Here is a 15,057-nt window from a genome sequence, read left to right as displayed (position 1 = left end):
CTGTAGCACAGGTAGATGAACACTAACACACCTGTAGCACAGGTAGAGGAACACTAACACACCTGTAGCACAGGTAGAGGAACACTAACACACCTGTAGCACAGGTAGATGAACAGTAACACACCTGTAGCACAGGTAGAGGAACACTAACACACCTGTAGCACAGGTAGAGGAACAGTAACACACCTGTAGCACAGGTAGATGAACAGTAACACACCTGTAGCACAGGTAGAGGAACACTAACACACCTGTAGCACAGGTAGAGGAACGCTAACACACCTGTAGCACAGGTAGAGGAACGCTAACACACCTGTAGCACAGGTAGAGGAACGCTAAGACACCTGTAGCACAGGTAGAGGAACGCTAACACACCTGTAGCACAGGTAGAGGAACGCTAACACACCTGTAGCACAGGTAGAGGAACGCTAAGACACCTGTAGCACAGGTAGAGGAACGCTAACACACCTGTAGCACAGGTAGATGAACGCTAAGACACCTGTAGCACAGGTAGAGGAACGCTAAGACACCTGTAGCACAGGTAGAGGAACGCTAAGACACCTGTAGCACAGGTAGAGGAACGCTAAGACACCTGTAGCACAGGTAGAGGAACGCTAAGACACCTGTAGCACAGGTAGAGGAACACTAACACACCTGTAGCACAGGTAGATGAACAGTAACACACCTGTAGCACAGGTAGATGAACGCTAACACACCTGTAGCACAGGTAGATGAACAGTAACACACCTGTAGCACAGGTAGAGGAACGCTAACACACCTGTAGCACAGGTAGAGGAACACTAACACACCTGTAGCACAGGTAGAGGAACGCTAACACACCTGTAGCACAGGTAGAGGAACACTAACACACCTGTAGCACAGGTAGAGGAACGCTAACACACCTGTAGCACAGGTAGATGAACAGTAACACACCTGTAGCACAGGTAGAGGAACACTAACACACCTGTAGCACAGGTAGAGGAACGCTAAGACACCTGTAGCACAGGTAGAGGAACGCTAAGACACCTGTAGCACAGGTAGATGAACGCTAACACACCTGTAGCACAGGTAGATGAACAGTAACACACCTGTAGCACAGGTAGATGAACGCTAACACACCTGTAGCACAGGTAGATGAACAGTAACACACCTGTAGCACAGGTAGAGGAACGCTAACACACCTGTAGCACAGGTAGAGGAACACTAACACACCTGTAGCACAGGTAGAGGAACGCTAACACACCTGTAGCACAGGTAGATGAACACTAACACACCTGTAGCACAGGTAGATGAACACTAACACACCTGTAGCACAGGTAGATGAACACTAACACACCTGTAGCACAGGTAGAGGAACACTAACACACCTGTAGCACAGGTAGATGAACACTAACACACCTGTAGCACAGGTAGATGAACACTAACACACCTGTAGCACAGGTAGATGAACGCTAACACACCTGTAGCACAGGTAGAGGAACAGTAACACACCTGTAGCACAGGTAGAGGAACGCTAACACACCTGTAGCACAGGTAGAGGAACACTAACACACCTGTAGCACAGGTAGATGAAAAGTAACACACCTGTAGCACAGGTAGAGGAACGCTAACACACCCGTAGCACAGGTAGATGAACACTAACACACCTGTAGCACAGGTAGATGAACAGTAACACACCTGTAGCACAGGTAGAGGAACAGTAACACACCTGTAGCACAGGTAGAGGAACGCTAACACACCTGTAGCACAGGTAGAGGAACAGTAACACACCCGTAGCACAGGTAGAGGAACGCTAACACACCTGTAGCACAGGTAGATGAACAGTAACACACCTGTAGCACAGGTAGATGAACAGTAACACACCTGTAGCACAGGTAGATGAACAGTAACACACCTGTAGCACAGGTAGAGGAACGCTAACACACCTGTAGCACAGGTAGAGGAACAGTAACACACCCGTAGCACAGGTAGAGGAACGCTAACACACCTGTAGCACAGGTAGAGGAACGCTAGCACACCTGTAGCACAGCACCAAACTGTTCAGCAGCTCCTGTAAAGTCTAAGACTGTAACTGAATGTGGTTGGAGCTCATTCTTCTGGGAAAAGTGCTGAAATAAAATTCTTCTAATACCAAATCAGAAAACCTTCCATGGGTCCTGTCGCAGACATAAATCTTCTACTGTATTTCTCTGCTTATATGATGACATTAAAGGAACTCTGCTCTGCTCTGCTGACCCACTGATGGATGGTTTGATCAGACCTCAACAGGAAGTTTCCTCATTCCTATTCCAGATGTTTTCAAACAGCCAGATGTGTTCGCACCCTCTCCATGGCGTCCTGGTTGTAGGCCAGATAGTAGAGGCACAGAGAAACTCCGGTGGCCGCCATGGAAGGCCTCGGGATCTGCAGGAGCTTCTGGACGCCGCCGTGAGCGATGAACTCTGCAGCAAACTTCTTATGGAGGAGCAGCGAGGCGAGGTACTGAGGACAGGACAGCAAGGATTAGAGACGGACGACGTCTTTAAAGAAGCAAAATGTGAGTTATGAAGGACAATCTGTGGAGGAAATAGTATAGCTAGTAGATGAAAATAAGGAATCATTTTGCATTTCCTCGTTACATTTTCACATCTTCTTTTCCTTCTTCTGCTCAGTTTTAGCTGAACAAACTGCTGCTGCACATTTTGGTTTTAAGTAAAGTTAAAAAGAACTCGTGGTGTTTAAAGATGCTAACGTCACTAATCTGAAACTAACAGAGACTTAAAATGAGCAGAAAATATAATTAAAATGTTTGTCTTCATTATTTCTGAATGCAGATCAATCACAACCTGAGCTGCAGCTGCTGATTATTTTTATTATTTGGCTCAAAAAATTCAGAAAATGGTGAAAAATTATATCGTTTTCCAAAGCCGAAGATAGAAAAGCTTGAACTGATGAATTTGGAGGTTTTGGACTCCAGAAAGACGAGCTGGATCCAAATAAATTCACTATAAAAAATATCACAGCTAAAGTTGAGTCGCTTTCAAGCAAAAATGTTAAAACATCTCAGATTGTGCAGTTTTTCCCCATTTTTTCTTCCTTAAATCACTTCAAAGTAGAGCTAAAACTGAAGATATTTTCTACTTTAATAAATGAAACTCTAATTTAAAAATGAACATGCATACTGTGGGCTACCATGACAACTAATAATAATAATAATTAATAAATTCTATGGTAATTATGAGTGATTAAAGCATAAAAAATGCATGTAAATAATTTTTCACCACAATGCATTAATCATTTACCAGTTCTTAAATAATTAATTTAGCTGCAGAGTTTATTATTATTATTATTATTATTATTATTAAATGCTGTGCATATGTTTTTAACTTTTAAAATGATGTAAAATGAGGTCATACTGATGATTACTAGTGTTCTAACTGGTGCTAACATGCTGCTGTAAGGACTATACTATTCTTCTATTGTTCTTATATGAGCAGCATTAAAGACAGAATCCATCATTTAATCCGTTTTAATTAACAGGAAAACTCTCATAACTGTTCATATCACAGAAAAACAAAGAGAGAAAAGAACTTTCTTAATAAAATCCAACATTTTCCGACGCCTTCGTCTCTCTGATGGGGCAGAATTTAATTATTTATGGATCCAAAAAACATGTTTTATTTAGTTTCTCTGCATGTCTGATTAGAGTTGTGAGGAGTAAATAAAGGAGCTGCTGAGTGAAGTTTAATCTTCCTGCCTCGCCCACAGAGCTTCAGGTTATCTTCAGCCTGCAGAAGTCTGGGAGGATCGACTCTGAGACAAACTCCTGCCTCTGGAAGCCTCCGTCGTCCTTGTTTAGTTACAACGAACTAGGGCTGGACCCGAATATCCGAATGTTTATTCTGAGATCCCCTCACCGATTATTAATATATATTATGAGTGATTCTCACCAGCAGGGCGTCAAAGGTCAGCTGGACGTTTCTGGTCAGTCTGAGGTCGATGTAGTTCATCAGCAGAGATCTGGTGTCCAACTGCATGAAGACGGCCAGCAGCTGAAACACCACAGATACGATAAATTATACTTTAATAACAGGTTAAAGAGAGTCAGAGGGTGGAAATAATAAGAATAATACACTGGAAAAACAAGAAGAAACAGAAAGAATGATGATAAAACACACTGAGCTGTAGAAGCTTCGTATACGGACGAGTCAAACACAGGAAGAAATATGAGAAAAAATAAGAAGAAAAGACTAAGAATGAGCAGCAGAGAACCCACAGTGAGTTAAAATGAGCCCACAGTGAGTAAAAATGAGCCACAGTGAGTTAAAATGAGCCCACAGTGAGTTAAAATGAACCCACAGTGAGTTAAAATGAACCCACAGTGAGTTAAAATGAACCCACAGTGAGTTTAAATGAGTCCACAGTGAGTAAAAATGAGCCACAGTGAGTTAAAATGAACCCACAGTGAGTTAAAATGAGCCCACAGTGAGTTAAAATGAGCCCACAGTGAGTTAAAATGAGCCCACAGGGAGTTAAAATGAACCCACAGTGAGTTAAAACGAACCCACAGTGAGTTAAAATGAGCCCACAGTGAGTTAAAATGAGCCCACAGTGAGTTAAAATGAACCCACAGTGAGTTAAAATGAGCCCACAGTGAGTTAAAATGAGTCCAGTGAGTTAAAATGAACCCGCAGTGAGTTAAAATGAGCCCACAGTGAGTTAAAATGAGCCCACAGTGAGTTAAAATGAACCCACAGTGAGTTAAAATGAGCCCACAGTGAGTTAAAATGAACCCACAGTGAGTTAAAATGAGCCCACAGTGAGTTAAAATGAGCCCACAGTGAGTTAAAATGAGCCCACAGTGAGTTAAAATGAGCCCACAGTGAGTTAAAATGAACCCACAGTGAGTTAAAATGAGCCCACAGTGAGTTAAAATGAACCCGCAGTGAGTTAAAATGAGCCCACAGTGAGTTAAAATGAGTCCAGTGAGTTAAAATGAGCCCACAGTGAGTTAAAATGAGCCCACAGTGAGCTAAAATGAACCCACAGTGAGTTAAAATGAGCCCACAGTGAGTTAAAATGAGTCCAGTGAGTTAAAATGAACCCGCAGTGAGTTAAAATGAGCCCACAGTGAGTTAAAATGAGTCCAGTGAGTTAAAATGAACCCACAGTGAGTTAAAATGAGCCCACAGTGAGTTAAAATGAGCCCACAGGGAGTTAAAATGAACCCACAGTGAGTTAAAATGAGCCCACAGTGAGTTAAAATGAGTCCAGTGAGTTAAAATGAACCCGCAGTGAGTTAAAATGAACCCGCAGTGAGTTAAAATGAGCCCACAGGGAGTTAAAATGAACCCACAGTGAGTTAAAATGAGCCCACGGTGAGTTAAAATGAGCCCACGGTGAGTTAAAATGAGCCCACAGTGAGTTAAAATGAACCCACAGTGAGTTAAAATGAACCCGCAGTGAGTTAAAATGAGCCCGCAGTGAGTTAAAATGAGCCCACAGTGAGTTAAAATGAACCCACAGTGAGTTAAAATGAGCCCACAGTGAGTTAAAATGAACCCACAGTGAGTTAAAATGAGCCCACAGTGAGTTAAAATGAGCCCACAGTGAGTTAAAATGAGCCCACAGTGAGTTAAAATGAACCCACAGTGAGGATAAATTAACCCACAGTGAGGATAAATTAACCCACAGTGAGTTAAAATGATCCCACAGTGAGTTAAAACGAGTCCACAGTGAGTTAAAATGAACCCACAGTGAGTTAAAATGAGCCCACAGTGAGTTAAAATGAACCCACAGTGAGAAAAAAATGAACCCACAGTGAGTTAAAATGAACCCACAGTGAGTTAAAATGAGTCCACAGTGAGTTAAAATGATCCCACAGTGAGAAAAAAATGAACCCACAGTGAGTTAAAATGAACCCACAGTGAGATAAAATGATCCCACAGTGAGTTAAAATGAACCCACAGTGAGTTAAAATGAACCCACAGTGAGTTAAAATGAGTCCACAGTGAGTTAAAATGAACCCACAGTGAGATAAAATGATCCCACAGTGAGTTAAAATGAATCCACAGTGAGTTAAAATGAGTCCAGTGAGTTAAAATGAACCCACAGTGAGTTAAAATGAACCCACAGTGAGGATACATCTGAGCGTCTCCTCCCACCTCCTGGTAGTCTCCCAGTGGGGTCAGGTACTGCAGCACCAGCCTCTGCTCCATGGCCGGGCTCAGCGGCTCCAGGCTGTAGTCCGACCCGATCACCACGGAGCTCATCTGGGACCAGGAGGAGCAGCCGCCGGCCTCCTCCGTCCCGCTGGAGGCCGGGTTCAGCTTCTGCTGGGCCTTCCTGCCGTTCTCCTCGGTCCTCCTCCTCTGGTAGGTGAAGTCTGGAAGCAGCCGGGTGGAGCCGAGCAGAGACGGAGGTTGGACCTTCCTCCCGTCTGCTGCGGAGATGTTCTGGTTCTGATCGGCCTCCACCTGAAGCTCCTGGGCTCCGTTCTGCTGGTTCTCTTCAGCCTGAAGCTCCTGAAGGCGGCGGATCATGACCGGAACCTGGAGGGAACAGAGAGCGCATATAAACATATGCAGAAAAAATGAGCTAAAATATGAGTAGAAAATATGAGCTAAAACATAAACATGAGTAGAAAATATGAGCTAGAATATAAATATGAGTACAAAATATGAGCTAGAATATAAACAAAAGTACAAAATATGAACTAAAATATAAACAAAAGTACAAAATATGAGCTAAAACATAAATAAAAGTACAAAATATGAGCTAAAATATAAATAAAAGTATAAAATATGACCACCAGCTACTATTAAAAACATGTAGCCAGTTAGCGTTAGCCGCGTGCTACCCACCAGCTGAGCGTTCTGCTCCCGGTAGCCGGCTGCTACTTCCTGGTTGCTCATGGCTCTGGCTAGCAGTCCGGTGGCGTAAACGCTGAGCGGCCGCTCGGCTTCACGAGCCCAGCTGAACATCTTCTCCACCAGACCCTCCTGGAAAGACAGAAAACAGAAGAAATGAGCACTGTCCAGGAGTTTAACGTTTTACAGAGTAGAAATAAACAACAAATACATCAAATATACTTTAATTCACTTCATTTCTTCAGTTAACACTCAATGATAAAGCACCACTTATTACTGTTTATTATCCTTTATTTCATTGGGAAAAACACATTTTACATTTATGCTCATACTGTTTCTACTCACGTTTGTATTATAGGATGGATTTCTAAAATTTTAGATTATAGGTCATATTTTCTCCTCATATTTATATTTTAGGTCATATTTTCTATTTATATTTATGTTATAGGTCATATTTTCTACTTATATTAAGATTACAGGTCATATTTTCTATTTATATTTAGATTATAGGTCATATTTTCCTTCTTATATTTATACTTTAGGTATTTCCTTCTATTTAAGGCCATTATTTCTAGTCGTATTTATAATTCAGTTCATATTTTTTACATATTTTAATGTTTTAGGTTTTGTTTTTCTACATTTTTACATGTTTTGTAGCGTTTATAATTCTAACACTTTGAAGGATCAATAAAGCATTTCTGATTCTAGTTTTTATATTTTTTAGTCCTATTTGTCTGAAACCAACATGTCGTCTGACAGATGTGGATTTTAACGTTTCTTCATTAAACTCCAGACTTTAAGGCCTTTTCTGGTTCTCAGTCCACAGAAGCTCTGCTGTCATGACGTCCTCCTTCATCCACTGACCCACATCCATGTGTCAGCGTGTTTTTATTTATTCCTACCTTCTCCTGGAAGACGGCGGCCGTCTCCAGACCCGGCATGATGTTCTGCAGCAGCCGACAGGCCGCCGTGTTCAGACTCAGCTCTCTGCTGCTCATGATGTACGAGTCCAGGAGCTGAAAAACACAAAAAAACAACATTAAGGGCTGATTTTATCACACAATCCTTTAGTGTTTACATTTAGAAACACGACTTCTTAGTGTCAGAGTGAGAGCAGGAGTTCAGCTTCAGTTTTCTCCATCGTCCTTCAGACTGCAGCAGGTCAATAAAAGGAGGATTTCTTACGGCGTTGGTGAAGTCGTCGTTCACAAACAGCATCTTCAGCAACTGTCCGAGCATACAGTCTGGATCAGCACGGCCTGCAGAGAAACATCAGCGAGTGATTCACTGAAACAGGAAGTCCTGCAGCTTCTGGAAGAACTCACAATGATGGAAGAAGAAAGAAGCAGCAAAAAGCACAGAAAAAAACTGAAATCAACACGGGAAGAAATGGAGGCTCCACAAGACAAAAACAAGAAGCAAGATGACAATAACGAGACAAAAAAAATTACTAAAACAAGCAAGATGAAAATACTGAGATAATTATTGACAAAAACAAGCAAGATGACAATAACGAGACAAAAAATGACACAAACAGGAAGCAAGATGACAAAAATGAGATGAAAAACGACCAAAACCAGATGGAAAATGACAAAACAAGAAGATGGCAAAAACAAGATGCAAAACAAAGATTAGACGCAAAATGACCAAGGCAAGATGAAAAACAACCAAACGAGACACAAAATGACAAAAACAAGATGTAAAACAATTAAAATAAGACACAAAACGACAAAAACGATTCAAAAAATGATAAAAACAAGACACAAAATGACAAAAAGAAGAGACAAAATGACCAAAACGAGCAGTAAAACGAGGAGCCAGCAGGTTCTGGGGGTTCTTCTGGAAGCTTCTGATCACCTGGATGCCGGTCGTCGAACGGATCAGGATCTGCTTTGTGATACTCTGCCGTCTGCTGTTCGATGAGCTCCGATATCCTGCAGAGGGAACAGAGAGGTGAGCCTCCACAGAGATGTTCAGAGAGACCTTCAGGTCCCAGCAGACCCACCTGGTGAGCACCGACACCAGCCGCTCCGTGGATCCTCCCTGGGCCTCCTCCCATTCTCCCAGCAGAGCCGTCAGCTCCTTCTTGGCGTCCGCCGAGGCCGACATGGCGGCCGAGACGGCGGCCAGCAGCGCCGACAGCGAGGCCGGAGACGGATCGGGGTTCTGGGACGACACGGAGGCCTGGAAGACAGTTTAGATCAGAGGTGTTCAACATGAGGCCCGTGGACCAAAAGCGGTCCTCCAGAGGGTCCACCATGAGGCCCGTGGGCCAAAAGTGGTCCTCCAGAGGGTCCACCATGAGGCCCGTGGGCCAAAAGTGGTCCTCCAGAGGGTCCAACATGAGGCCCGTGGGCCAAAAGTGGTCCTCCAGAGGGTCCACCATGAGGCCCGTGGGCCAAAAGTGGTCCTCCAGAGGGTCCAACATGAGGCCCGTGGACCAAAAGTGGTCCTCCAGAGGATCCAACATGAGGCCCGTGGACCAAAAGTGGTCCTCCAGAGGGTCCAACATGAGGCCCGTGGACCAAAAGTGGTCCTCCAGAGGGTCCAACATGAGGCCCGTGGACCAAAAGTGGTCCTCCAGAGGGTCCAACATGAGGTCCGTGGGCCAAAAGCGGTCCTCCAGAGGGTCCAACATGAGGCCCGTGGACCAAAAGCGGTCCTCCAGAGGATCCAACATGAGGCCCGTGGACCAAAAGTGGTCCTCCAGAGGGTCCAACATGAGGCCCGTGGTCCAAAAGTGGTCCTCCAGAGGGTCCAACATGAGGCCCGTGGACCAAAAGTGGTCCTCCAGAGGGTCCAACATGAGGCCCGTGGACCAAAAGTGGTCCTCCAGAGGGTCCAACATGAGGTCCGTGGGCCAAAAGCGGTCCTCCAGAGGGTCCAACATGAGGCCCGTGGACCAAAAGCGGTCCTCCAGAGGATCCAACATGAGGCCCGTGGACCAAAAGTGGTCCTCCAGAGGGTCCAACATGAGGCCCGTGGTCCAAAAGTGGTCCTCCAGAGGGTCCAACATGAGGCCCGTGGACCAAAAGTGGTCCTCCAGAGGGTCCAACATGAGGTCCGTGGGCCAAAAGCGGTCCTCCAGAGGGTCCAACATGAGGCCCGTGGACCAAAAGTGGTCCTCCAGAGGGTCCAACATGAGGCCCGTGGTCCAAAAGTGGTCCTCCAGAGGGTCCAACATGAGGCCCGTGGTCCAAAAGTGGTCCTCCAGAGGGTCCAACATGAGGCCCGTGGTCCAAAAGTGGTCCTCCAGAGGGTCCAACATGAGGCCCGTGGGCCAAAAGTGGTCCTCCAGAGGGTCCAACATGAGGCCCGTGGTCCAAAAGTGGTCCTCCAGAGGGTCCAACATGAGGCCCGTGGGCCAAAAGCGGTCCTCCAGAGGGTCCAACATGAGGCCCGTGGTCCAAAAGTGGTCCTCCAGAGGGTCCAACATGAGGCCCGTGGTCCAAAAGTGGTCCTCCAGAGGGTCCAACATGAGGCCCGTGGGCCAAAAGCGGTCCTCCAGAGGATCCAACATGAGGCCCGTGGGCCAAAAGCGGTCCTCCAGAGGGTCCAACATGAGGCCCGTGGACCAAAAGTGGTCCTCCAGAGGGTCCAACATGAGGCCCGTGGACCAAAAGTGGTCCTCCAGAGGATCCAACATGAGGCCCGTGGTCCAAAAGTGGTCCTCCAGAGGGTCCAACATGAGGCCCGTGGTCCAAAAGTGGTCCTCCAGAGGGTCCAACATGAGGCCCGTGGTCCAAAAGCGGTCCTCCAGAGGGTCCAACATGAGGCCCGTGGGCCAAAAGCGGTCCTCCAGAGGGTCCAACATGAGGCCCGTGGACCAAAAGTGGTCCTCCAGAGGGTCCAACATGAGGCCCGTGGGCCAAAAGCGGTCCTCCAGAGGGTCCAACATGAGGCCCGTGGACCAAAAGCGGTCCTCCAGAGGGTCCAACATGAGGCCCGTGGACCAAAAGTGGTCCTCCAGAGGGTCCAACATGAGGCCCGTGGACCAAAAGTGGTCCTCCAGAGGGTCCAACATGAGGCCCGTGGACCAAAAGTGGTCCTCCAGAGGGTCCAACATGAGGCCCGCGGGCCAAAAGCGGTCCTCCAGAGGGTCCAACATGAGGCCCGTGGACCAAAAGTGGTCCTCCAGAGGGTCCAACATGAGGCCCGTGGACCAAAAGCGGTCCTCCAGAGGGTCCAACATGAGGCCCGCGGGCCAAAAGCGGTCCTCCAGAGGGTCCAACATGAGGCCCGTGGACCAAAAGTGGTCCTCCAGAGGGTCCAACATGAGGCCCGCGGGCCAAAAGCGGTCCTCCAGAGGGTCCAACATGAGGCCCGTGGACCAAAAGTGGTCCTCCAGAGGGTCCAACATGAGGCCCGTGGACCAAAAGCGGTCCTCCAGAGGGTCCAACATGAGGCCCGTGGACCAAAAGTGGTCCTCCAGAGGGTCCAACATGAGGCCCGTGGACCAAAAGTGGTCCTCCAGAGGGTCCAATCCGGCCCTCAGAGTGTGAAAACTACAGAGAAGACATTAACTGCAGATAGTAAATTAGTAAAACTATAAATTTAAAATCATTTCTAGACCATGACATGTTTGGATCAGAAAGTAAAATACTAGATTGTTCATTGTTCTTTTGCGTCTCATTTTTGTAATATTTTGTTGATTTTTTCAGTTTGATTTTTGTCGTTTTTCTCATGTTTTTGTCGTTCCGTTTCCTTTCAATCATTTTGCATCTTGCTTTGGTCGTTTTATGCCTTCTTCTTGTTGGTTTACGTCTAGTTTCAGTAATTTTGTGTCTCATTTTGGTAGTTTTGCTTGTTTTTGTCTGTCATTTTAGTCGTTTTGTGTCTAATTATTGTCATTTTACGTCCTGCTTTGGTCATTTTACATCTCGTTCTTTTCGTTTTTGCAATGTTTTGTCCGTTTTTTAGTCTGACTTTTGTGGTTTGTCTCATGCTTTTGTCCTTTTGCGACTCGTTTTAATAATTTTTCTTCTCATTTTTGTCGTTTTGGTCCTTTTGTTTGTTTTTGTCTGTCATTTTGGTCATTTTACGTCTCGTTTTTGTCATTTTGTGTTTCCTTTTGTCTCTCTTACGTAGTTTGACTATTTTTTATCGTTTTGTTTCATTTTTAATCATTTTTTGTCTCGTTTTTATAATTTTTTTCTTGTTTTTGTTCACTTGTTGCATTGTTTTGTGTCATCTGTCTCATCTGTTGTCATTTTATTTCTTGATTTTGTGCCTTATTTTTGTAATATTTTGTCTTGTTTTTGTTGTTTTGTTTCTTTTTTGTCTCATTTGTGTGATTTGTTGTCCATTTTTTTTGCTTTTTTGTTTTGTTTTTCGTGTCGTTGGTCTCATTTTCGTGGTCATTTATCGTTACTATGCTGTGGTTTTACTGGTTTTACTGGTTCTACTGGTCTGGTCCACTTTGGATCAGACTGGGCTGAATGTGGAACCTGGACCAGACTGAGCTGGACTCTCCTGGTTTAGATGGACCTGAGGAGCTGTTAGTTTAACGGTTCCTGTTGGTAAAACATCTGTCTGGGTTTCTCTGTAGAACCCAACTAAAACTCTGCAGAACGTCTGAACGTCGTCTTCAAGAAAGAACAAGTTGTGTGAAGAACTTTGAACAGACAAAGAGGGACGTTAAAAATCTGTGAAATGTTGATTTATTTACATTTATTTCATGTTTCTTTTCCCATTAATACATTTATCTCATCATTTAATACGACATCAATAAGCAGCAGAGATTAAACAGACGAAGGATTTTCATTCAGAATTTTTCAGACAGATTTTATTGGAAAACATTCAGAAACCAACTTTACTGTCCACAGAAATAAAACTTACTCCTCTGTTCTGTGAAATTAACGACCCGCTGATTAATGATGAGGATTAATTCATCAACAAGTATTTGGATTATCCATTAATTAGTTTAAATGTTTACTTATGTATTTAGGTGCGCTACGGCTTTTTAAAAAATCTTTCTTTATCAAAAATACTTTCATAAATTAGAGTAAATAAGTATTTTTACAAAAAAAAATTAGTTTTTCCATTTTTAAACGTGTGCTTTATATTAATGGAAATGAAATCCTGTTCAATAATATTTATTTAGGACCACGACTATTTTTGTCCACAGCAGAAACATTAAATCAATGAGTAGATTAAGCAAGAACATAAAAATACATATTAAGGTAAATTCAATCATTTTCAATAATATTTTTGTCATAAAAAACTATTTTTTATTTCTACCAAAAAAATACTTCCTATCAATGAAGGAAAATGAAATAAAGTTAAATTAGATTCATTAAGGTCCATTATTACTTTCTTTCTTTTATTTCTCAGCAGGTTTTTTTTCTAGCCTTTTTCTTGCTTTTTTAATATTTATTTATGTGTTTAAACTTCTGTCCAGGGTGTCTCCTGCCTTCAGTCAGCTGGGATAGACTCCAGCACCCCCCATGACCCTAGTGAGGATAAAGCGGTGGAATGGATGGATGGATGGATGGATGGATGGATGGATGGATGGATGGATGGATGGAAGTTTAAACTTGCATTTTGTTTTTAAATATATTTTACAGAAACCGATTCTCTAAATTCAACATAAAACGTCTGTTTACTGGGAAACTTCTGTCATCTAATGAAGGTTTTCTGCTTTATTTCCTCTTTTATGACAGAAAACTGACTTCAGCAGTGATTAATTCATCAAAACATTCATAATTAACTCGTTTATCAGTAAAATTTGATTATTTATTCTCATCAAACTGAGTATTATTTTGTGATCTCGGCCTTTAGGAAACACTGATCTTTAATTTTCTCCTTTATCTTTTATTTATTGATTAATCTATCAGCTGATTGATTGATCGATTCCAGCGGATGTTTACAGCAGAATTAAAAGAAATACTTTTAGGATTTATTATTTTTATACGTCAGTATTTCACTGTGTTCTTTGACTCCATTAAGTTACTTTCGGTGTAAACAAACTATAGTCCGTTTCTCTCTGGTAACTTCCCGTTACTTTACCCGTTAAACTCACCGGTGGCTGAATGCGGGAGGACCGACGCAGCGGCATGTTAGTGACCGGCTCCCCGGAGCTCTGAGCCCCACAGGTGTCCTCTGCGGTGCCCGGGAAGCTCCGGAGCCGCTCAGAGGACACCGACTACCGGAGGGGGAGCTCAGCTAGCAGCCTAACCGGCTAACAGCGGCACCTGTCGGTCCACCGGCATTTTACCGAACTTTACCCGCCGCTCCTGCTTCATTTCACGGGGAGCTGGGGTCGCTCGGAGCCCCCGACCGCCGCTCGGAGCTCCGTCGGGCGGAAGGCGGCGTGTTGACGCCTCATGTCAGCTAACTGCTACCGGGACTCACCTGGAGCTCCGCTTCCCGCGCTGCGCCGCTCATTTCCTGTCAGCAGCTCCGAGGAAAAGTCACCAATCAGCGGAGAAGTCTCAGAAGAAACATCGTTAACGGGAACCGGAGAAAAAACTTTCACGTTTTCAAACTTCTCCCGGCGACCGCAGACTGCGTCACCACGCGTCGACGTCCGATGACGTCACAGGGCGCACACACGGCCTCATAGGAGTTGTAGTTCAAAATGAAAAAAGGTTTTTTTTTAGTTTAGCGCACAGACAGGATGTAAATAAATAAACAGTCTATGGTTTAGACCAGGGGTGTCCAACATGAGGCCCGTGGTCCAAAAGTGGTCCTCCAGAGGGTCCAATCCGGCCCTCAAAGTGTAAAAATTACAGAGAAGACATTAACTGCAGATTGTAAATTAGTAAAACTATGAATTTAAAATCATTTCTAGACCATGACAAGTTGTTTGGGTCAGAAAGTAAAATACTAGATTGTTCATTGGTCTTTTGTGTCTCGTTTCTGTAATATTTTGTCTGTTTTTGTTGCTTTTTGTCTGACTTTTCTAGTCTGTCTCATGTTTTTGTTGTTTTGGGTTTCCTTTTCGTCTTACTTTTGTCATTTTGTGTTTTGCTTTATTTGTTGTTTTGTGGGGGTTTTGTCTCACTTATGCTGTTTGGCATTTTTTTTGTCTTATTGCTTCCTTTTTGTCTCTTTTGTATATCACTAAAAACGTTCTTTATTTTTACTATTTCCTACATTGTAGATACATTCTGCAGACAAATACCAGTACTTCTCGTCAAGTATTATTCTTATAAGAGACGTTACTTCATAGTAATCAGTTTTTACTTTCAGTGTAAATTCTTGTTGTTTC

General features: G+C 43.9%; 2 protein-coding genes and 1 long non-coding RNA gene across 14 annotated transcripts in view; 2 read left to right on the top strand and 1 right to left on the bottom strand.

The window, feature by feature from the left end:
• Positions 1 to 14,388, bottom strand: part of LOC110970621 (DDB1- and CUL4-associated factor 1-like) — a 33,012-nt gene extending 18,624 nt beyond the window's left edge. Inside the window, 9 exon segments of the mRNA XM_051948556.1 lie at positions 2,320 to 2,478; positions 3,927 to 4,028; positions 6,141 to 6,527; positions 6,840 to 6,977; positions 7,748 to 7,861; positions 8,031 to 8,104; positions 8,703 to 8,779; positions 8,851 to 9,029; positions 14,199 to 14,388. Of these exon segments, the coding sequence (XP_051804516.1) occupies positions 2,320 to 2,478; positions 3,927 to 4,028; positions 6,141 to 6,527; positions 6,840 to 6,977; positions 7,748 to 7,861; positions 8,031 to 8,104; positions 8,703 to 8,779; positions 8,851 to 9,029; positions 14,199 to 14,231 (1,263 nt within the window). The 5' untranslated portion in view covers positions 14,232 to 14,388.
• LOC127534125 (uncharacterized) lies at positions 27 to 2,309 on the top strand. 8 transcript variants are annotated; one of them, XR_007942109.1, is made up of 3 exons: positions 27 to 321; positions 353 to 414; positions 1,903 to 2,309. It is a non-coding gene; the product is annotated as an uncharacterized LOC127534125 (long non-coding RNA). The 8 variants fall into 8 exon arrangements; XR_007942111.1 differs by lacking the exon at positions 1,903 to 2,309 and adding an exon at positions 1,717 to 1,748; XR_007942112.1 differs by lacking the exon at positions 1,903 to 2,309 and adding an exon at positions 1,500 to 1,531.
• Positions 9,054 to 14,661, top strand: LOC127534123 (uncharacterized). 5 transcript variants are annotated; one of them, XM_051948558.1, is made up of 4 exons: positions 9,054 to 9,444; positions 9,529 to 9,696; positions 9,739 to 9,906; positions 14,515 to 14,661. In XM_051948558.1, exons 1-4 carry the CDS (start codon positions 9,062 to 9,064, stop codon positions 14,567 to 14,569), a joined length of 774 nt encoding a protein of 257 aa, XP_051804518.1. In that variant the 5' UTR covers positions 9,054 to 9,061; the 3' UTR covers positions 14,570 to 14,661. The 5 variants fall into 5 exon arrangements, with proteins under 5 accessions (XP_051804518.1, XP_051804519.1, XP_051804517.1 ...); XM_051948559.1 differs by lacking the exon at positions 14,515 to 14,661 and adding an exon at positions 11,293 to 11,882; XM_051948557.1 differs by lacking the exon at positions 14,515 to 14,661 and adding an exon at positions 11,251 to 11,882.
• The last annotated feature ends 396 nt before the right edge of the window (positions 14,662 to 15,057 follow it).

The sequence above is a fragment of the Acanthochromis polyacanthus genome, chromosome 5 (assembly GCF_021347895.1).
Source record: "Acanthochromis polyacanthus isolate Apoly-LR-REF ecotype Palm Island chromosome 5, KAUST_Apoly_ChrSc, whole genome shotgun sequence".
Taxonomy (NCBI): Eukaryota; Metazoa; Chordata; class Actinopteri; family Pomacentridae; genus Acanthochromis; species Acanthochromis polyacanthus.
The sequence above is the reverse complement of the archived record's forward strand: the minus strand, read 5'-3'. Positions and strand labels throughout refer to the sequence as shown.

Coding starts and splice junctions, on each gene's coding strand:
- LOC127534123 (XM_051948557.1), top strand. CDS start 9,062: ATGAGGCCCGTGGACCAAAAGCGGTCCTCCAGAGGGTCCACCATGAGG. Junction 9,445..9,528: donor TCCAGAGGGTCCAACATGAG/GTCCGTGGGCCA, acceptor ATCCAACATGAG/GCCCGTGGACCAAAAGTGGT. Junction 9,907..11,250: donor TCCAGAGGGTCCAACATGAG/GTCCGTGGGCCA, acceptor GTCCAACATGAG/GCCCGTGGACCAAAAGTGGT.